This window comes from Antechinus flavipes, chromosome 4 (assembly GCF_016432865.1).
Source record: "Antechinus flavipes isolate AdamAnt ecotype Samford, QLD, Australia chromosome 4, AdamAnt_v2, whole genome shotgun sequence".
In the NCBI taxonomy this organism is placed as follows: Eukaryota; Metazoa; Chordata; class Mammalia; order Dasyuromorphia; family Dasyuridae; genus Antechinus; species Antechinus flavipes.
The window spans coordinates 321,613,140-321,636,910 of NC_067401.1; the positions used below are offsets into that span (position 1 = coordinate 321,613,140).

Consider the following 23,771-nt stretch of genomic DNA (forward strand, 5'->3'; position numbering starts at 1 on the left):
TTCTCCTTGTGCAACAAGAAAACTGTTCGGTTCTGCACACGTATATTGTATCCAGGATATACTGTAACCTATTCAACATGTAAAGGACTGCTTGCCATCTCGGGGAGGGGGTGGAGGGAGGGAGTGTAAAAATTGGAACAGAAGTGAATGCAAGGGATAATGCTGTAAAAAATTACCCCGGCATGAGTTCTATCAATAAAAAGTTATTTTAAAAAATTAAAAAAAAATAAAGCCAGTGCTCTTTCCACTGAGGAATCTTGAATTGTATAGGATGAGTTACACATTTTGGGGGAGGGTGTCCACAGGTCCCCTACTGGTTTATGGATATATTTCTGAGGGAATTGAAGGTAGATGGGAAAGCATTCGTGACTTTATTTCAAAATAACTGGCTTCCTTTTTAATCCTATGTATTTTTTACAAAGGGCAAATCCTTCTGAGGTCTCTTATCCATGTCCCCCTCTAAAATCTGGAGTAGAGGGGTGGCAAGGAGAGAAAGGCAGGCAATCTAAATGCTCTTTCTCTTTCTCTGCTTTGTTTTCTAGATGTCCACTAAATATCCTTTTAACCTAGAATTCTGCCAGGAGTCAAAGGCAAGGCTATTGACCACTAGTTTTCAGATTCTATTCTCTTTCTGGAAAATTGGGGCATTTCCTCTTCTCCTATCCTAGGGTATCTTTCTTATTCTCCACAGGCAAAAATCACTGGCAAGAACATCTACTGGTTCTTTTATTTGAGTCTAGTGGTTTGAAAGCATGAAGAGCAGCTGGTAGACTAACAAGCAAAACGGGAAATCCTAGAGACAATTGAGAGACACTGGAATTTACTGAGTAGGGAAGTGATGAGGTTAGACTTCAATTTAAGAGGAATCACTTTGGATGCTAAGGATAGGATAGACTGGACAAGGGAGAGACTTGAGCATAAAGACCAATTAGGAAGGTCATTGGTCAAGGTGATAGTGAACCAGAGTGGTAGCTATATGTGGAGGACAGAGACATCATATACACAGAAGGAAAAATGTTTAGAAATTCTGTAGATGTGTGGGATTGAAGGAGAGTGAGGAAACCAAGGGTAACATCAAAGTTGCAAACCCAAATTATTACAAGGATGGGGAGAGCCCTTAATAGAAATAAGAAAGTTGGGAAAAGGAGTGGATTTGGGGGGAAATATAATGAATTCAAGTTTGAATCTGAAATGCCTTGGGGCAGTTAGTTTGAAATATGCAATAGGCAGCAGGAAATGCATGATTTGGGTTCAGAAATAAGACCAGGGCTAGATACATAGATTTGGAAGTCATCTGTATGGAGACAATAATTAAACCCATGGGAGATGATGAGCCACTGGGTATGAGAGTGTGATGAGCCGTTCAATACAAGATGACAAAATGGTCAATGAAACGGTGTTTCTTGTCATCGGGGGCAAGCTAAGATGAACTCAGACATTTCATTTTGTGCTTGTACAAAAGGAGAACCTGTGAGCCAATGTTCCACGAGGCTGCAACCCTCTTTCCTTTTCATCTCCCTGATTTCATTTCAAAGGAGAATGTCAAGATCAATGGAATTCAGTTTGTTCTGTGTTTGCTCTGAAAGTAAATAAGGATCTCCCGAATAGAGTGGCAAAGGCCAAGAAAAACAGTATCTGGTACAAACTTCAGCCTTCTCTGCCTCCCTTCCTGTCACTCTCCCTCAGAGAGAGCAAGGAGGCTACACAGGACTCAGAATCATCTTACACTGTTTCATTGGTTACTTCCATCAAAAAAACTCACAAGCCACAGTCATCCCACTAATGATGCTCCCTGTATGTCCTTAGCAAGCAGACACAAACTGTTGCCTGAAAAATACTTTGTGTCCTTTCTAAAGGACATGAATTAGCAAAGCAATGTGAAGTTAAATACACATATATTTATATGCACATACACACACATATATGTGTACGTATATATACAAATTTATATATATATATACACACATTTATACATACACAACACACATATGTGTATATATATTTCAATATTTTTATTTAAATTCAAATGAGACAGCTTAGGTTAAGCTATAGAATGATAGACGTAGAGTTAAGAAGGCCTGAATTGAAATTCCACCTCAAACATTTAGTAGCTGTGTGACCCTGGACAGATCATTTAATTTTTCAACTTCAGTTTCCTTGTGTTAAAATGGAGACAATAATAATAATATCTCCTTTTGGGGTAGCTAGATGGCACAGTGTATAAAGTACCAGCCCTGAATTCAAATGTGGCCTCAGACACTTAATACTTCCTTACTGTGTGACCCTGGGCAAGTCACTTAACCCCAATTGCCTCAGCAATTAATAAAATAATAATAATAATAAACAATAATAATAACAATAAAGCAATAAATAATAATAATAATAATAATACCTCCTTCACAGGCTTGTGTGAGAATCTAATCAGGTAACAGATGGAAAGCACTTTGTGAATCTTAAAGCATTATATTAATGTTAGATAGCATTAGCATTAACTCTATAATGTGCCTTTTTATTAAGCATGGCCTTTTCTCTGTCATGTGTACTTTCTGGATATAACAAAAACATTTAAAGAGGTTACTTTACAAAAACAATATCACACTGTTATCCTTTCTGCCAGTTATAAATATATCTTTTGAATTATATGAATGCTGCCTCTTTATCTGGTAAATCCATTATTTTTAATCCATTTTACAGTAGTAAAAAGTACCAGCTTTAGTGGCTTCAGAATAGAGGCTGTAAACAGGGGAAGTCTATGAATCCTTTAATAATTTGCAGAGATATATTTCGTGCTCATTTTTCTCAGTTTGAAAGTTGTGAGACATAAAGCAGGGATAATTTTATCTTTAACAAAAGTGAGCATATGGATGAGGAAATGAGTGCTGTTGGCCTTGTTGGTTGGACTGGAATTGCTGGTTATTATACCTTTTGTCCCCAAATGTTTCTGGATTTGAACAATGGAAGATATGGAGGCAGTACTCTGGAAATGCAAGTATTGGCTTAACTGGGAAGTTTCTCTCTCCATAGTTTAAGGCAATGCTGAGGCGGGAGGAGACTGTGAGGGTAGAGACAAAGCTGTTACTAGCTGTCAAACTAGACAACTTGAAAATCCAGTACTCTTAAAGAATTGCTAATTCAAGTATCTCAGACATTTAAAAATCCCACCCATTATATGAATATTATGGAATATTATTGTTCAGTAAGAAATGACCAGCAGGATGATTTCAGAAAGGCCGGGAGAGACTTATATGAACTGATGCTGAGTGAAATGAGCAGAACTAGGAGATCATTATATACTTCAACAACAATACTATATGATGATCAATTCTAATGCTCATGGCCATCTTCAGCAATGAGATGAACCAAATCAGTTCCAATAGAGCAGTAATGAACTGAACCAGCTACACCCAGCAAAAGAACTCTGGGAGATGCCTATGAACCACTACGTAGAATTCCCAATCCCTATATTTTTGTCTGCCTGCATTTTTGATTTCCTTCACAGGCTAATTGTACACTATTTCAAAGTCTGATTCTTTTTGTACAGCAAAATAACTGTTAGGATATGTATACTTATATTGTATTTAATTTATACTTTAATATATTTAACATGTATTGGTCAACCTGCCATCGGGAGGAGGGGATGGGGGGAAGGAGGGGAAAAATTGGAACAAAAGGTTTGGCAATTGTCAATGACCTGATTAGAGTGGGATACAAAGAAGGTATAAGATACTGTCTGACCATCCCAATGTACCACTATTACCTTCAGGAACAAGTGACAAGTGAAACTTGCTCCAATCTCCCCCTTCTCCCTTTACGCCAATAATCTTGACCCCAGAGGAAAAAACAGAGTTACTTTTCACTGCTTCTGTAATTTTAGCCTTATGGCCTGCCAAAAACAATCATCACATTTGTATTAAGCACACAGTGACTAACAGAAGCTGTAAAACAGCTTAAAAACATTCAATTTTTGGTGATGTGGTCTGATTGTTCTGTTTCTATATAAAGTTAGGTTTCAGTATATCAAGGATCTGTATTTTCATTCATGTGGATACTCATAACTGAGGGAGTGCTAATGTCTCCATACCTTACTAGGTGGCATTTTTGAGATGTGATGGCTGAAAAAAGTCATTCCCCCTTTGTGGTCAACCTTTGTTGACATCAATTTTAGTGACTTCAAATTTTGCTAATCTTATCCTTAGACAGAAGACACAAAATCTGTTACAAATGCGGAAAAGCTTACATATAGACATAGAGATGGAAAATGCAATGTTGTACATGAAAAACAGCAAATAGAACAATTTGGTTAGACCAAAGTATATGTCGGCCTAGAAAGGTGGGCAAGAGCTTTATTAAGAATTTTAAATGCTAAACAGAAGAGCTAGCATTTTGTACTAGAGGTAATAGAAAGCTACTAGATAAACAAAATGATAACATTTGGCCCTGAAGAAAAGTTGAGAAGATGTGCTTCCCTCCCTTCTTTGTAAGAGATTAGGAGTATGGAACACAATGTATTTTCACAAATTCAGTTGATATCTTTGATAGTTTTGCTAATGTGCTTCCTCCTTCCCCCTTTTCATTCTCCAATTGAGAGGATGGCTGTGTGTGTGTGTGTGTGTGTGTGTGTGTGTGTGTGTGTGTGTGTGTTGGGGTAGAGTTATATATTTGGAAATCGAGATAATATAAAAAGAAAGATAATTTTTTTAAAAGGGAAAGGAGGAAACTACTAGAACTTTTTAAGCAGGAAAGCTGGAGTCAGAGCTATTTTAGGAATATCATTTTTGCAGTTTTATGGAAGTTGAATTGGAGAGGGGAGAGATTTGAGGCAGGGAAACCAATTAAAAGAAAATAGTCTAGGAAAGAGACAATAAAGTCCTAGATTAGGGTGTTTGGTTATATGACTAAAGAGAAGGGGATGGTTGCAAGAGCAATTATAGAGATATGACAAGACTTGGAAAAAGACTGGAGATGGGAAGTAAGCAGAGTGAAAAGTCTAAGGTGGCTCTGCATATGTGAATTGGGTGCACAGGAGGATGGTGGTACCATTGAAACAATCAGGGAAGTAAGGAAGAAGACAATGAGTTCTGCTTATGATTTAATGAGCTTGAAGTGTTTTGTTGAGAGTATGAAAGAAATCTAGAGATTTTAGTCAAAGAGATTTCTTATGACATAAATCCATTTGCCCTCTTAAGTATGGAAGATAGTTATATGACGTAGAAGGTCCTGTCCATGTCCTCTTCTTTATTTACATCTTTTCTGATGAACACCTCACTGATTTCAATGAGTTCCATTATTATCTTATTCAAATGACTCCCATATCTGTAGATGCAATTCTAATATTCTTCCTTAAGCTCTGATTTTAATTGCTTTTTGGTTGTTCTATAGACTGATCTTCATCATACATCATAAGAAATCTTCTTGACTGAAATCTTTAGATCTCCTTGTACTTCCAACAAAACCTTCCATCTGCCTCTGAGATATAGATGTATATATTCATTTGTTTGTATGTGTAAGTAGCTGGGTTTTAAATACATACTAATTTTGATCAGCATTATATATGCTCTATCTTAATTGTATTATAAAAGCTCATTGAAGGTTAGGGACCATGTCTTATTTAAATTCTATAAATAGCCATGATTTCCAATCTATTACTAATAAATATTGAGGCAATTAGATAGATGGCACAGTGGGTAGAGTGCTGGACCTGGAATGAAGAAGACCAGAGTTCAAATCTCTCCTCACACTTACTAGCTGTATAATCCTGAGCAAATCAGTGAACTGTTGTTTGCCACAGTTTCCTTAACTGTAAATGGGGATACTGATGAGACATCCCTTGCAGAAGATCAAATGAAATAACGTGTATAAAGTGCTCAGAACATATTCTTCAGTGTACCAACAGACTGTTAGGAACAAAGGATCTACAGCGATAGATGCTGCTCAAAAACATAATATTATCAGAATAATAAAATGTGTCTAACCTGGAACTAGAATGGTAATGGCTGTCTGGACCGCTTTTCGAATGATGCTGTCTAAGGCAAACATCCAGTGAGGCTTGATGTTGTGATTCCGAAGGACTTTATTGACCTGGAGAAAAAAAAAAAAAGACATGAAGAAAAACTGTTATTTCATGCTCAATATGCTAAAAGGCAGTATGGTGCTGAGGACAGACTGGCAGTCTTAAAGACCTTAAAGAACCTGAGTCAAGGCTGGTCTCTTAAAAACATACCAGTGACTTTCTAGGACTTTAAGTTGCTAAAGAGTTGCCAATTTGCACTGGGAATGGGGCTTTCTTCACTGAACAGTTTGCTCCACTCATGAAATCAGAGTTTTAGAAGAAAGAAAAAGTCAACATCCTAGTTGGTCTCTTTGAATGAAGTTCTGCCTGTAATAACAGCTTACTTGGTACTTTACAGTTTATATAACCTTTCCTCATAACAACCCGGTGAAAAAGGGAATAAAAATATTACTGTTCCTTTTTTGCAGATAAAAAAGCTATGGCACAGAGAGTTTAAGTGACTTTCCAGTCATAAAATTAGGTGACAAAGCTAGGAACTTGAACCGACCAGCTCTTTCCACTAAACCAGAAGTGTCAAATAAAAAGCCTGTTCATAAGTGGCCCATAACATTCCTGAGTATGGCCTGAATCACATTACAATGTAATTGGGAAATATCTGACAAAATATTTAAATAAAATAAAAATAAAATGCAACAAAGATAATATTATATTTAGCCACCTACATGGCTGGAGTTAAGGAGATTTAATTTCAAGTATAGTTTCAAATATTTACTAGCTTTGTGACCCTGTTTACCTTAATTTCCTCATCTGTAAAATGAATTAGAGAAGGAAATGGCTGACTACTTCCATATCTTTGCCAGAAAACCACAATGGGATCATGAAGGATTGGAAATTACTGAAAAGGCTGAATAACAACATTATATTTTAAAACTAAGTCCTTCCCATAGGGATCCTTATGTACACTGGCTCCCGTTTCTTTCTGAGTTTTGACACCATTCCACAACAGAGGCAGCTGGGAGGCTCAGTGGCTAGAGCACTGGTCTTAGAATGAGGAAGATCTGAATTTCAAATCTTGGTTCAGATCCTTCTTGTAGCTGTGTGATTCTGGCCAACTTACTTGCCCTCTCTTAGTTTCAACTTTCTCCTCTGTACAACAAGGCTAATAACAGCACCTACTTCCCCAGGTTGTTGTGAGGCTCAAATCAAATGAGATAACAATTGTACAGTGATTAGCACATGTCTGGCATGTAACAGGAATTATACAAATGCTTTTATAATAATATGGGCTGCCATATCAGGAAAGAATGATTTTGAGGTATTTAAAAAATAAATGCTGTGTTAGCAGGGATGTTATACCAATCCTTGATTCAAATAAAGTCCTCCAGCACAGCCTAGTGGTCTGAGAGGAAAGAAAAGGAGTTCTTATGTATTATATCTACTGGGTGGGCCTCAAGCATGCCTGGGATTTCTCTTAATCAGCTCTAAAATTGCTATAAGGAAGGTAAATATCTAGTATCTGTAAAGCTGCTATTAAATTTGCTCTTTTAAAAATCTTCTGGTGCCAAAATTAAATGCTAAGTGAGTTCTGAAAACTTTTATGTAGAAACAAAAGCACTGTTATAATTGAGATATTAAGTGATATTTTAAAATATTTTAAAATGTGCTTATCATTTTGACATAAAGCATTACATAATAAAGCTAACTTCAACTCATTTATTTATTCTGGAATAGGCCCACTAATTGTTGGTAGGAGCTTCCAGTGAGGCCTTGAGGAAAGAGGCAATCTGCCCAGTACTCTGGGTTCTACTCTGAAAGGCCAACTTTGAGGAAGCCGACCTTTACAATGAGACAACTAGGTCCACATAAATACAAGTAGCCTTCCCCACAGCTGATAATTCAGCTGGTATCTAGGTGGTAAAAATTCTCTAACTGGTCTATTTTTACCTAAATCCCTTAATCTGATACCGAGTCTACCTGGGTTCCAAGGGCCTACTCCCAGGAAGAGCTAGTTCATTTCTGGACCTCTTCTATTTCCAAGAACACGTGGTGGCTAAAGCTTGTTCCTGCCAAATCATTCAAGTGGAGAAATGACATCACTGTTGATAGTCATGGGATGTCTCTATTCAATGAAGTAGAATGATTACCCTTTTGTTCACCCTCTACCCCATTCCCTTACACTCTCATCAGGTCAAATAACTTCTGAGGTTGCAGGGCTGAAATGAGGAAGACTTTTGTAAAATTTTGTTCTTATACTCCTGATACACACACACACACACACACATAATTAAAAGCAACAAGGAAACATAAGCTCTTCTTTGGGTCCACTTGAAGGGAAAAAAGCAGGAGAGAGACAATATTTTGTATATACGTCCTGGTGAAATGGGCCCGTAGCCCAGGCTTGAGAGTCAACAGCAATGAATTTGAATGTAACTGGCTAATTTGCTTTCTAACTTCCAGGCTGGAAGCCAGAAGTGTGGGCAACTGCAAATTAACCAGACTATTTCATTCTACTTCTAGAACAAAATGAAGTGTCAAGTTCCCCCAGGCCTGGTTTTCATTCACCTTTAGCATTTATGAAACATTTTACTGTTAATACATTATTATAATTTTAGAAATTTACTGTATTTAAAGAAAGTAGGAGGCTTTTTTCCCTCTATTTTTAGAGATCTAGTGACTTGCTACAAGGCCCCAGAAAACACTACAGGAAGACCAAATGTTAGAATTCTACCTTAAAGGCATCTTTTGTGACAAAGTGGATAGTCAGGAAGATCTGAATTCAAATTTAGTCTCAGAGATCTACTAGTTACATGTCCCTAGGAAAGTCAATTAGCTGTTTCAATTCAATTTAATTCAATAAACATTTATTAAGCACCCACTATGTGCCAGGCACATAATGCTAAGGATAATAGGCAAAAGACTGTTGCTGTCCTCGAGGAGTTTACAATCTAATGGGAAAGAGAGCATAGAAACAAATACATAGAAAGCAAACTACATATAGGATAAATAGAATTGAGAGGAGTTGGGGAAGGTTTCCTGTAAAAGGTGGGATTTTAGTTGAAAATTTAAAAAAATCCAAGGAGGTAACTAGTTTGCACAGAGGAGAAAAGTACAGTCACAGAAAATGACTTGATGGAGTGTCTTGTTTATTGAATAGGCAGAAGGCCAATATCATTAGGTTGAAGAATAAGTATCAGGGAGTAAGATTGGAAAAATAGAAAATCACTAGATTAGAAAAGGCTTTCAGTGCCAAACAGAATGTTTTGTATTTGATCCTGAAAATAATAAAAAGCCACTGGAGTTTATTGAACAGGGAGTATGTGTGACAGGATCAGATCTGTGTTTTAGGAAAATCATTTAGTGGATAAATGGAAAATGGATTGCAATGGGAAGAGACTTGAGGCAGGCAGACCCACCAATGCCTGCTATAATTGTAGTAGTATGATATTTTTTTGCCTCAGTTTCTTAAGTATAAAATGGGGATCATTTAGCATCTACCTTCAGGATGGCTGCGAGGATTAAATGACAGTATTTATAAAGCTGACCAAAGTGCCTAACACATAGCAGGCTCTTAATAAATGCCTTTTCCTTTTTCCTTCTTAAGCGAGTGACCATAGTATAAATCAGGCTGCGGAGATAAGAAATTAAATATAGTGGGAAGCAGTGATGATGAGTTTAAATCTTTGGTCCTCTAGCAAAATTCTGTAAAGAGGTGTTACGTGGTCTACAAACCACTTATTACTGTGTACCCAAAGCTCCCTCTTCTCCTGGGCACTGTAAAGACTTCCTGAAGCTGAACTCATGTAAGCAAGGTACAGGGTACGTAGTCAGCAGTTAAGACAGACATCATCATCCATCTTATTTTTGGATAATGTTTATACTAAGTTATATATAACAGGGCTATTAAATCAAAAGGAAGAATATACTTTTAGAAAGAAAAACAACAAACTCTTACTGGGGCACATGGGATTTTTGTTGACTCAGTGAAGGACAGAAATCTAGAATACAATATGAGTTAAGAAATAGCAAACATTTCTAAAATGGAAAGACTTAGGGGAGGGGAAAGAAAATACTGGCTTTATGGAACAGGGACCAGATTTTGGCCATTTGTTCTATTTCCCATTCTCAGTGACCACCAGATGTCGCACTATCACGCAAAGAAAGTGTTGGGCAGAAAAAAGCTGTGTGGCTGCTAAAGTCATCAAAATAAATATGATGACACTATTGCATGATTTCATAAGCACAAAGTTCAGTTCCAGGAAATATTTATCAATTTAGCTATTTTCCATGGTGATTAGGTTTGATGCAAGGGAGCAAAAATACATAATACATGAGTAGTATTTTTAAAACTAAAAAAATCTAGTTTTTCTTTCTTTACTAGCTTATATAACAGAAGTATTTTAAAGTTTGCAAAATGATTTATATATATTAAATCACACATATATATCAAAGAACACACACATTCATATATGGTATAATATTTGTCAACAGTGGTGGTTCTGCAATTCCCTCCTGCTTTAAAAAAAAAAATTGAAAATATTCTCTCTTGTTTTTTAGAAATATGATTGTAAGATGGCAGGTGCTTCATCATAAAAATCCATTTTTTTAATAAAAGAAAAATTCAAATAAGACAATTTTGGTTTTATCTATGAACTTTAGCTTGGCTGTTGAGGTTAGGATGAGGGGGACTATACTTACGGCATCTTGGAAACCAAACAGAACCACTTGGACTTGACTGATTCCATGGCTATCAAAATCCAGCTCCAGTTTCAGTTTTGACAGTGTGGTGGCTATGATTTTTCGATCTGTTGACCTCACAAACTCTCTGAGGCTTGAGACTAAAGTTGTGATGTGCTCCCATCTAAGTTTAGGTGCCTCAGGTCCCTGGAGAAGAAATCAGTTTGTCAGGTAAAAACAGTACATTGCTGCAACTTCTTCATCCCTACCCCCACACAGATTTTAATCAGTGATAGAAGTAAAAGATAAAGATATTTATAAATAATAATGTAAGGCTTCTGACAAATTATCTGTCAATTTTGTTTCCTTTACTCTGAATAAGAAGTGTTATTTCAATGAAATACATTCCTTCTTCTTAATCTTTTATATATGGGACACATAAAGACAATAGGAAAGAAACTGTCATGAACATTAAAAAATGAGCCACATCTTCCACTTAATTCATAGAATTTGAGGGTTGGAAGGGACTCCAACTGAGTGTGGTAGAATTCACACTGAAAAGGAAATTATTATTATTATTTTTAATTAAATGCCTAAGCTGTCCAAAACACTGTGCTAGGTTCCTGAGATACAAAGATGAAAAACAGTTTGCTGCCCCCCTTCTAAGTGTTTATTTAGGGAGGGAAGAAGTATTTATGTTTTGGAGGTAATTGCCCACGGTCAGACTGCTAGTAAGTGTCTGAGGCTGAATTTGAACTCATGTACTTTGGACTTCAGGGTTGATACTCAAATCTACTGTGCTTCCTTAACTGTCTGCAATTTATTGCCACTGCACCCAACTGACTCTGGAGGGGAAAGTGAGGCCGGTGACCTTACAGCATTTATTAAGCACTTAGTATGTGTGGGGCACTTTGTAAAGTCCTTTGCAAGTATTACTTCATTTTATCTTTAAAACAACCCGGTGAGGCAGATGCTATTACTCCTATTTTACAGCTGAGGAAATCGAGGCCAACAGAGGTTAAATGCCTTCACCCAGATCACCCAGCTGTTGTTTTGAGGTGGGATTTGAATTCAGATCCTTCTGATTCCAGGCCAAGATCTAGAGCTCTATTTACTGAGTTACTTAGCCAATTTGATGTGCCCAGATAAATATTATAAAGGCAGAGAATGAGAAAGGCAAAGGACAAAAGCTAAACAGAATGATCTGGGAATAACCAAGGAGAAATAAAATACTTTGATTTATAGGAATCAGAGATTATAACAAAGGTGCAAATTCATTATAATAAATCTGCAATTCATTGACCTTATTCCCAAACTAGATTCTAGAGTTGTGCCCATTGAGGGACTATAGAAATGTATTTGGGACTATCCTTTTTTTTTTTTTCCTATAAAGTATCTAGGGTACTTGCATTGAATGTTTACACTTTACATGCCAAGCATTTCTCAAAGAACACTTGTTGTTCAGTCATTTCAGTCATGTCCAGTTGTAGTTTTCTTGATAAAAGACACTGAAATGGTTTGCCATTTTCTTCTCCAACTCATTTTACAGATGAAAAAACTGAGGCAAACAGGATTAAGTGACTTGCCCAGGATCCCACAGGCATAAGTGTAAGAGGCAGGATTTGAACTCAGAAAGATGAATCCTCCTAGTTTTAGGTCTAGTGCTCTATTCTCTGTGCCACTAGAACAAGGAATCTTATAACCAATAAGAGTAATTGTATTCATCATTAAAACACTTATTCTCTTTTCCCTTCTTTTGCCCAATTTATAGACCACAAAAGGTATAAAACTTATTTTTTCTGAATTGAAACTAAACTGCAATTGGGGTAGAAAAATAACAAAATCACAATATGCAAAAAATGTAGTCAAGGAGAAAACATGTTAGCTATTCAGACACTTTATCTGCCTAAAAAATCTGCCTATTTGTGAAAAAAGTTTAGATAGCAAACTTTTTTGGCATTAGCTCTATTTTTATAATAGAAAAACACGTTGCTTCTTGTCCCTGTACCAATGTCCTAAGAAGGAACATTTAGTGCTTTAGTTTTTCTCTATATGGGAGTTTTAGCTCCCATTTATCTGGCTTATATAATATTGGCCCACTACATGTATCTCCCTGAATATTCCTTAAAATGCCCTTGAAGAGGGGCCTGACACATCAGAGAATAGCTTTATTAAGGGGAGCACTGATTCAATGTCAATGATATTTCACACAATCATCAAGAGTTGGTATTTAAGAAGCAAATGCAATGTTCCAGTATAAGACTTTTCCATATCAGTGGCATTTTAGAACTAGAAAACACACTATTCGCTAAAGAAGAGACAGAAAAACATATCCTTCCATAGAGAACTGATTAAGAACCTACCATGTGCCACACACTGTGGGGTGGGAGGATGGAAAGGAGAGGAAGAGAAACATCAGCTGAATTCAAAGAAAAGCTGGTTATATTGTAATTGTTTAAAAAAAACTATAAGTGAAGTGAGTAGAACCAAGAGAACATTGTACACAGCAACAAGATTATGTGATGATCAATTCTGATGGACATGATTCTTTTCAACAATGAGGTGATTCTGGGCAATTCTAATAGACTTGTGATGGAGAGAGCCCTCTGTACCCAGAGAGAGAGGACTGTGGGGACAATCCCCACAGTTGTGATCCACAATATAGTATTTTCACCTTTTTTGTTGTTATTTGCTTACTTTTTGTTTTCTTTCTCATTTTTCTTTTTTATTTGATTTTTCTTATGCAGCATGATAAATATGGAAATATGCACAGAAGAGTTATACATATTTAACATATATTGGATTCCTTGCTGACTATGGGGTGGAGGAAAGAAAGGAGAAAAATTTGGAACACAAGGTTTTACAAGGGTGAATGTTGAAAACTATATGCATATATTTTGAAAATTAAAAGCTATTATTTGAAAAAAACCAAATGAATATAATCTTTTTATAGTGCTTCTTTGAAATGATATTAAAATTTTCAGAGCATAGGTGTCTATATTGTGTGAAAATGACAAGTTGGTTTCTATCGAAAAATAAATGGCCTTTATTGGAAAAGAAAAGATATGAGAGATTATCATTAGAATATTCCTAGGTATCTATAAGGGTTAGATGGGTGGTACAGTGAATAAATCACTGGGCCTGGAAATCAGGAAGCTCTGAATTATATCTAGTCTCAGACACTTAGTAAATGTGTGACTCTAGGCATATCATGTAATTCACGATTTGCCTCAGATTCTCATCTGTAAAATGGGAACACACTGGAGAAGGAAATAGCAAACTACTCTTGTGTTCTTGCCCAGAAAACCCATGGACTTTGTCCCATGACATAGAGTTGGACACAACTGAATAATTGAATATAGTTACTAATCCACTGTGTAGTAGTCACATGATTCAATTCTATTCCTACAAGTGGAATCATAACAACACTTGATTTGTAAGATCACAGATTTCGAGCTAGGAGGAAATCTGAAAAGAACTGAAGCCTATCTTTCATTTTACAGATGAGCAAAGTGAAGTTCAGAGACTTTGCATGACTTGCTTAGTCACATAACTGGTGGGGGCTGAGGTAGAATTTAAACCTAGTAGGTCTTCCTGATTCCATGGCTGGCATTTTCTCTCTTATGTCTCTCATATCAAATTCGGTATTCAAAATTTGAAGAAAATTTGGTAAGTAAATAGACCTTGTGAATTAGAAAAATGCATCGTGATTATTAGCATAGGATTGGTAAAGTTTTATGCTTTGATAGCTTAAAATTTCAGTGTCCCCCAAACTATAGAGTTTAAACTATCAAAGTTTAAAACTATACTTAAACCTCCAGGTTATCTAATATACAGAAAGCATCTAATTCATTGTACAAAGCTCTTGCATAGAAAGAGCTGCCACAGACCTTAGACAAGTGAAATAGAGGAACTGCCCTACCTTTTCTGCCTTTTTCTTTCATCTTTCCTCTTGCTGCCATAAATCTATCATTTGTCCAGATTGAATGTAAATAGCAGTCATTTCTGCTTTAGCAAGAAATCCTGAGGGTCTTCCCCTCCCAGATTCATTCATTCATTCATCTATTTATTTAGATTTCTTTGGACTAGGTGAGAAAGGCCATTTTTTTGCCTCAGTTGCTACCTATCCTTAATCACTGAATGGGTGCAGCCTCAGTCAAACTGAAACCTGTTGAAGACCTTAGCTTAAAAAGGCCAAGGTCTCCAATTTCATCCATAGGCAACTCCAGCTTTCCTGACCTACATCTGGCCACTGGACCCAGCTGGCTCTGGAGGGGAAAGTGAGTCTGGTGACTTTGCCCAGCCTCCCTCACTAAATCCAGTTGATTTGCATGTAATGGCATCACCTCCCTGATGTCATGGTCCTCTTGGAGAACAAAGGACAAACATAAAACTGCTTCCTTTCTAGACTCCCCACACAAACTTGGCCTTCACAGCTTATCTGACTTCAGACCCAGTACAGGGCAGGGTTGGTGGAGGGAAGTAAAGAAATGACCACTCTCAACCCCCAAATCAAATCACAATTGAGAAGAAAAGTGGGGGGAAATGAATATCTACTGTGGCTCCTCTCTCCCCAAAAAATAGATTTCCCAACTTGGGTTCCATCTTTCCAATCTACCAGCAATTCTATTCTGTTCTCAGTCTAGAGCTTCTTCCTCAGTTCCCCTGGTGATGTATATAAGATGGCCTTCCTTCTTTCCAAAAGAAGGACTAGATAGATGGCCTCTAATGTTCCCTAATTCTAAATCTGTGATTCTAAAATATTTATTTGTTTGTTTATTTTTGAGGCAATCGGGGTTATGTGACTTGCCTGGAGTCAAAAAGCTAATGAGCATTTGAGGTTGGATTTGAACTCAGTTTCTTCTACTCCAGGGCCAGTGCTCTATCTCCTGTGCCATCTACTGCCCCGAAATGTTTTACCAAAATTTTAGCAAAGCCCTTTACACATTTTATCTCATTTGTTTCTCAAAAATAACCCTGTGAAGTAGTTACTATTATGTTACTTATTATTATGATCCCCATTTTACAGAGGAGGAAACATAGTCTTCCATCTCCCTAATTCTGCCCTGTCTTCCTTGGTTTCCCAAGCTCTGACCACTCATAGCAGCCTTTTCATTTGGTTCAAATCCTGCCTCAGGTACTTTCAAGCTGTGTCATCTTACTGCTATGTCTTTCTCATTAGAAAAATGAGGGGATGGATTCAGTGGTCTCTAAGATTTGGGTTTTTTTTTTTTAATTCCAAATGAATGATCTTGTAATCCCATTTTTGTTTATTATCAGTAGAAATAACTTGCTCAGCTATCTGAATCTGCTATCTAACATTTCAAAATGGTGTTTAGAAGAAATTTTTACCTGAGCCAATGATTCCATTAAGTTTCTCGCAACTTCATCCTGGTCTTCTGTTAATATCCTATGCAGAGTAGCTCTTCGCTCACTGTCTTTTCTCAGCATAAAGAATCCAGAATCTTTTTCTTCAGGAGAAGGGGGAGCACTGTGGTCTTCAAAATTCTCATCTGGAATACTAAAGAAATATGTGCACTAAAATCATCATTTCATTTATGAAACAGGCACAGATTTATCCTCTCTCCATCTCTCTCTTCTTCCTCCTTTCCTCCTCCTCCTCTCTCTCCCTTCTTCTCTCCCATTTCTCTCTCTCTTTCCTCCTTCTTTGTTCTCTCTCTCTCTCTTATGTCTGTCTATCTGTCTTCTCTTTCTCTTCTTCTTTCTCTATCTCTCTCTCCTTCTTTCTTTCCCCCTTCACCATCTTTGCTTATCTTCCCTCCCCTCTGCTTCTCTCTCTCTCTCTCTCTCTCTCTCTCTCTCTCTCTCTCTCTCTCTCTCTCTCTCTCTCTCTCTCTCTCTCTCTCTCTCTATCTATCTTGTCTCCCCCCCTCCCCAATATCTACTCAAAATAAGCCAGGTCTTTACCCCAGAAAGAGGGTCCGGATTCCTTTCCCATCTTTTTCTCCACAGGATTTGGCTCTTGTTTTGAAAGAGAAGGGATCCACTTTTAAATCGGTGTCAGGTGAAACGGATCCATATTCACTACTGCTGCTTGTGTCTTCTACTAGTACAGGGACTGGCAAAGATATGCTCCTAAGATATTCTGATCATTAAGTAAGAGGGGAAAAAAACATGATAGATTAAAAAAAATTATCACTTACAGAAGGCCACAAATCTATAAAATGCTGACAATAGGAAAGTTCTTTTTAAGATGAAGAGTCTTAACTTCTGATCCTGTTACACTCACTAGCAATTAAAATTTACACTTTAACTATAAATAATGGTTTTCAGTAAGTTTGAAAGTCTCTAGTCTAACTGTCACCTACTTGTTTAATCAATTTATTGACTTTTATTTGTTCAATCAATTTTTCAGTTGTTTTCAACTCTTTGTGACTTCATTTGGTGTTTTCTTGGAAAAGATTCTAGAATAGTTGGTTATTTCATCTGACAGATGAGGAAACTGAGGCAAATAGGGTTAAGTGATTTGCCCAGGGTCACAAAGGTCAGATGGGTCTACATGACTCCAGGCCTGTCCTCTACCCACTCTACAACTTAGTTAATGCACAGACAAAAGTCCAAGTCCATGGCAAAAGAAAACAGTTCCTAATTATACAGTATTGTAAACAATGGACACAACTATATATATGGTATACAACTGTGAGCTCCTCAAAGGCAGGGACTATTTTGCCTCTTTTTGTATTCCCAGTGATGAATACAAAAACATAAGATTTCTGATTCTCATTTCAACCTTCAGTAATAATACTCTCAACAAATAAGTGGAAGAATATTTGATTAGGCTTCATAAAGTTAGTTTCACTTCTTTACTCACATAGTAATATAATAATCCACTGGACAGAAGTAAACATGGGGTAATCCAGGGCATGGATAATTTTAAAATTGTTCTCATTTGGCTTTGTCCTATCACTTTGGAGCATATATTTGTCTTAATATGATGATTTCCTTAGATTAATGTTGAAAATTTATTTGTACTAAGCTCCTACCAACTAGCACTTGAAGTTTACAATTTAGGATGACAGTATAAAATTTTTAGGTTGAAAATTTGCCTCAGAAAATCTACAAAGTGGTTAGTTAGTATATATACATATGTTTATATGTATATGTATACATACAAATATATATATATATATATATATATATATATATATATATATATATATACACTGAATATCAGTATACATACAGTCTATTGATATAGCTGACTGTATTCAAAAACAAAATTTCAAAGAATATAGTCACCAGCTCACCACCAGGAAACGGCAATGGTCTACTTAAGCAGAAAAATGAAACAGAGTACCTAATCTGGTTTGCTGCTGTTTTGGCTAGCACTTGCATATAACACAGAATAAAATTATTTAAGTTAACTGATGGAAGGAAGCTAGAGCTCAGCACACAACACACCAGGCTTTGTGTCCCCAAGGGATGAATATTTTTAAAAAATAGCTTCATAGATAGGTAAAGTTAAAAAAAAAATTGGACTCACCATTTGATCCAGCTGAAAGAGCTGTGGAAGGAAATGTAAGAAGAATTAGTATGTTCTCATTCTTAGGAATTAACCAAAAATCAAAGCAGAGGGCAAAGAATAGATTTCTCTCTAAAGATAGCTTTTTAATATATGGATAAGAAATAACAGCATATGGATATGTGTATGAAAATGTTTATATTTTCAGATAATAGATTACATATAGTATAGTATAGTGTACATATTTTAATATATGTATAATGTATCTTAATTCATTTTCAAAAAACTATAAATATATACATTTGTATATACATACATACAGATATAGATTATCTTTCCTCAAATGAGTTTTTAATATTATTGTTAGCAATTAAAAAAAACAACAAACCTCTTCTTAGGAAAAAAAAAAAATGAAGGAGAATGAACCAGATTTTTGTGTACTGCCCTAAAGACCCTTATGATTATTGGAGAAAAGATTAATGTTCATACCAATCCCAGTTCCAATAACAATTTCCAGTTCTGGAAACATAATTAAATCAATTACCATTACCACTGAAAAGATATATCAATTACTTTGGCTCTTTTAATTCTCTTTATACTTTTCCAAAACAAATATCCCTCCAAAGCCACTCCTCCCCTATGTGTTATCTTCCACCATAAAAACATAAGCTACCTAAGGGCAGGTTTTTATTTGTATGTGCATCCCTATTAAGTGGCTCAGTGCTTGAAACATAATACTTAATAACTGCTTCTTAATTTATTCATTCATCATAGGATCATAGATTTATAACTTCAAGGGATCTCTGTGGCCATCAAGTCCAATCTAATCATTTTATTTATGAGGAAGGTGAAACTTGGTAGCATTCCTATGGAAGACTTGGTTTCCCCCCACCCCTCTGCCCTCCCTGTAGCCCCAACCATTGTCTCAAACACTGGCTTTTCACTTCTCTCCCCAACCAACTGGTCCCAAAGATTATTCCTTGATTCTCATGGTTCTTTTGTATTCTCCCTTAACTACCAATTAATACTTGGGAATATTTGCTCTTCTGAAGTTCCCTCTATTAAAAATCTTGACCCAATCTAGGTCCCACATTGTCATTAAGAGGAGGAATGCCCCTATCTTACAACTTTCCTCTCCTTCCCACCTTCTGCCTTTGTTCTAATGAACAACACTGATATTGATGCTTCTATAAACTCCCTAACTTCCTAATTCCTCAGTCTTAAATACCAAGACTTACTTTTTCACTTCACCTTAGCCATGCACAGGTATAATTATGCCTTGGATCTCACCGTGACCCACAAGTGTTCTATTTGCTTGAACTGACATTTCTCTGTCTGAAAACAACCTCCTTTGTCTCATCCCTCCAAAACCCATACCTTTATTTTTCAGTCTTTTTTTCTGGCCATTATCCTTGCTCTTGCCTTTTTTTTCCCAACTTGGAACCTACAGTTAGCCAATTCAACTACACACTATTTTCTACTTGCAAATCCCTACCCCATTTGTCCTACTGATGAGGTTTAGGTTTTGGGGTTCCCTTTAGTAGGGAATCAAGATGAGATTAGGGTTTCTGGTGGTCAGGGAGTTAAATGATAAGGTCTAGTGGCAAGTTTGGGGTTCAGGGAAACAAATGGAGAGGTTGGCTTCCCTGCAACTCCTTGGAGTTTGGCACTAGGGTAGGAAGTTTTGGGGAGCCCCCTTCTGGTGATGCAGAGATTCTTTGTAAAGGAATTTATAAACCTGAAAACCTAGATTGATAAAAGAGGTTTATTATGGACAGTGGAAGTAAGGTTAGAGATCCTGACAGAGAGGCATAAGATTTGGTTAGGGAAATAGGTGAGGATAAAGAGAGGGTGGTGCTGGAAAAGAATATTATCCAGTGGGCAAAGGCTCCTTGGCATAGCAAGCGTGGCATAGCTGACATTTTTGGAACTTCTGCAAAGAGAGGGTTTTAGATTGGTTCTTTTATAATAGGAGCTTTGGCTACCAGCTAAAGGGGGCTCGTGGGTGGAGTTCTACAAGCTGGGTTTCAGCTTGGGCTGGAATTTGAATAGAATTCAATGAATTTCAAGACTGAACTGACCCCACTTAGATAACAGAATAGAACTGTTTGTCCCTTGGGCGGGGTCCCTCACTGAGGCAGAGTTGAAGGAGATTTTCTCGGTTTCGGGGTCCCTTCTTCATTAGCACTACTCATCTCTTGCAAACTTCACTTCTGCCATCTTCATTTTTAATTTCTATTCACATACTCCTAAACAAGCTAGAAGAAATCTTAGAATCATGGTGACTGGGGTACTCTAGAAATTTGTCATCAAACCTCAAGTGGACACTCACCAATTCACTCAACCAACTTAACTCATTGCAACAAGGCAATCCTTTTATTCCTTTTCTATTAATTCTACTACTAATTTCTAATAATTCTAATAATTTCTACTAATTTCTACTACTAATGTAGTAATTCTATTACATACCTCCCTCCTTATAGAAACTCTTCCAAATCTCTTCTCTTCTGAAAGCTCTTACCACTTGCCTTTCCCTCCCTCCCCACAGCTAAAGACTTTATCTTAGTTTGCAAGAAAATAGAGCCATTTCACCCAAGCTTCCTCTTTTCAAACTTCTAGAACTAATTTCCACTCTCTCCTCCCTTTTTCTAATCTTAGACAGTGAGGAGGTGACTCTTCTTTTTGCCAAGGTAAATCCCTCTAATATGCTCTTAATCCCAACCCTTCATCTTCTCCAGTAGTTTTCAATTTCAATCAATTTTTGTCTCCTTAATTGTCAACCTATTCTAATTAGCTGGCAAATTCTCTACTGGTAAAATTCCCCCAACCACTTTAAACATGCCCAAGTTTCCCCCATTCTTAAAAAAAACAAAAACAAACAAACAAAAAACCCTCCTACTAGACCCTATCATCCCATCAAATTATTGTCCTCTATCTTTCTCTTCCTTTTTTTAGTCAAATTCCTATAAAACAAAAACAAACAAAGAAACAAACAAACAAAAAGCAAAACATTCTTTACCTTCATTCTATTCTCACTCACTCAAACTTGTAATCTGACTTTGGGACCTCTTCACTCAACTGAAAATATTCTCTCCAAAATTAAGAACAATTGCCAAATCTGAATTTTTTTTCTTGATCCTCGTCCTTTTCAGTCCATATGCTACATATGATACTGATGAGCATACTTTCTTTTTGGATACTCTTTCCTCTCTTGGTTTTCATGGTATTACTCTTTTCCAGTTTTCCTACATTTCTGATTTCTTTTCAGTCTCTTCATCCATATGAGGATTCTAACGCTGAGGATTCCTCATACTTCTGTATAGAACACACCTTACATACTCTCAGGAATTTTCTCCACTTCCATTACCTTTATCATTTCTCTGAAGATGACTTTCAGATCTCTATATTCAGGTACCACAATTCTTCCAATCTTTCAGGTTTGTGATCCTGATGATATCTTCATCTCCTTACTTTTTGCTTACTCCATGTATCCTATCAGTTGCATCTTGTCCTTTTACTTCCATAACATCTCCTACTTCTTTTTACTTATGAGTCATCTTCTTAGTTTTACATTAATCACTTCTTAACCCAGATTATTTTTTCTTTTTTAATTGTATTTTAGTTTTTCCAAATAACATGTAAAGAAATTTTCAATGTTTACCTTGCAAAACTTTATGTTCCAAATTTTTCTACCTCTCCCTTCTCCAAGACAGCAAGTAAACTGATATAGTTACATGTGTTAATGCAGATTACTGCAGTAGCATCCATTTTGATCTGTCTACCTAAAGTCTCTTCTGACTCTCACTGTAATGTTTTTTTTTCAAATTGTATAATTCTAAGTCTATTTTTCATCTATTTTTTTCAAGCATCAGATGTTCTTGAAGGTATAAGCAGGTATTTTCTTATACCTGAAGCTTAAAGAGACATGTCATTTATGGTATTCAACCAAGATTTTAATGTTAAGGGACAAATTATCTTTCTTCTTACATAATTATCATCCATAATTTCCAGTGACAGCTAGGGACAGGTGAAAATTATTCAGTTATAATTTCTTTTTGTTCAATTATTTTACTCACAAACTCCATTTGAAGTTTACTTGGCAAAAATATCAGTTTGCCATTTCCCTCTCCTGCTCCTTTGACAGATGAGGAAAGGCAAGAAGCATTAAGTGGATTATTCAGGCTCACACAACTAGTTAGAATCTGAGGCCAGATTTGAACTGAGGAAGATGACTTTGTTGGACTCCAGGCCCAGCATTCTATCCATGTGCCACCTAAAACTATAATGTACCTGACACTTTATTTAGCTTGGACTCAGTGACTTAATGTTATCTGCATCTCCTTTTTTTTCCCCAAAAAGTCACAGTCTTAGTCCTATTCTAATCAGAACAGGAACTCTGACTTGTTTCATTCTGAAACACTTTGGCCCTGTTCATCCCTCCTTAGAAAATCCCACTATATTTATGTCAAACAGTGCAGCTCCCTAATTAGTTTTTCCCACTGTACCTCAGCACTCCCCATTTCAAGTGAGCCATCAGTTATGGTCTTATAGGTATGGACCCCCATGCCTGCTAACTCACTACTATTTCTTTCTTTTTTTTTTTGCTGAGGCAATTGGGGTTAAGTGACTTGCCCAGGCTCACACAGTCAGGATGTGTTAAGTGTCTGAGATTAGATTTGAACTCAGGTCCTCCTGACTTCAGGGCTGGTGCTCTATTCATTGCATCCCCTAGCTGCCCCCTCACTATAATTTCAATGCAGGTACATACCTGAAAGTTTAGGCTGTGTCTTCTTCTTTTTGCTGGAAACTTTTAAGAATTCATCAACAAGCAAATCATTGGCACAGGCCCTCTTGTCAGGATCTGGTTCAAAACAGTGCAATATGAAAGCCTTGGCCTCTGCGGACATAGACTCAGGGATCTCTGGGTGTATCTTGAACATTCCCACCTAAAAGAAATAGAAAATAAAATAATAAGCTTTACCTGTTAAGTGGATTGACATTTTCTTACCTTCTGAAAATTCAAATATCTTATTCATTAAATCCCCCAAGTAAAGAAAATCCTACTTTTATTTGATCAAAGATTCACAGAACAATTAGTGAAACTGCTAACAGATGCAAACATTTTACTCATAAGTCAGTGTTCTGTTCATCAGAATTTATTATGAACATTCCTAGACTTCAGAAAGACTCTCACACATGAAACAGTTACAATAGATAGAAGTGTTTGTTAATATTAATTAAGAATTGATAAATATCATATATATTTTAAAAGAGAAATATGCTTTATTTTAATTTGAAATTTTCATATTACTTCTATTATAAGTTTTATTCTTTTTTATTTATTGATATTTTCACACTTTTGAGTTAGGATGTACTATTTATTTCAAGTAATCCTGTTTGAATTACAAATGAATTACATTCCTGGCATGGATTCTGTCAATACAAAGTTATTATTAAATAAAAAAAAATAAATAAAGTAAATTAAGTCAAAAAAAAAAAAACAAATGAATTACATGTTCTCCTTTCAGTGATATATATATATAAAGACAAATTGGATGCCAAAATTAGAACTGAATAGAGCATGGATTTTGAATTTGTAAAGCA

At 36.3% G+C, this 23,771-nt stretch overlaps 1 protein-coding gene across 1 annotated transcript in view; it reads right to left on the minus strand.

The window, feature by feature from the left end:
• Window positions 1-23,771, minus strand: part of MAP3K5 (mitogen-activated protein kinase kinase kinase 5) — a 264,898-nt gene that overhangs the window by 20,340 nt on the left and 220,787 nt on the right. Inside the window, exons 20-25 of the mRNA XM_051997832.1 lie at window positions 22,936-23,113; window positions 18,189-18,209; window positions 16,613-16,790; window positions 16,037-16,205; window positions 10,706-10,891; window positions 5,973-6,078 (exon numbers count right to left, since the gene is read on the minus strand). Coding sequence (XP_051853792.1) covers window positions 5,973-6,078; window positions 10,706-10,891; window positions 16,037-16,205; window positions 16,613-16,790; window positions 18,189-18,209; window positions 22,936-23,113 — 838 coding nt within the window. The remainder of the gene's footprint in view (window positions 1-5,972; window positions 6,079-10,705; window positions 10,892-16,036; window positions 16,206-16,612; window positions 16,791-18,188; window positions 18,210-22,935; window positions 23,114-23,771) is intronic.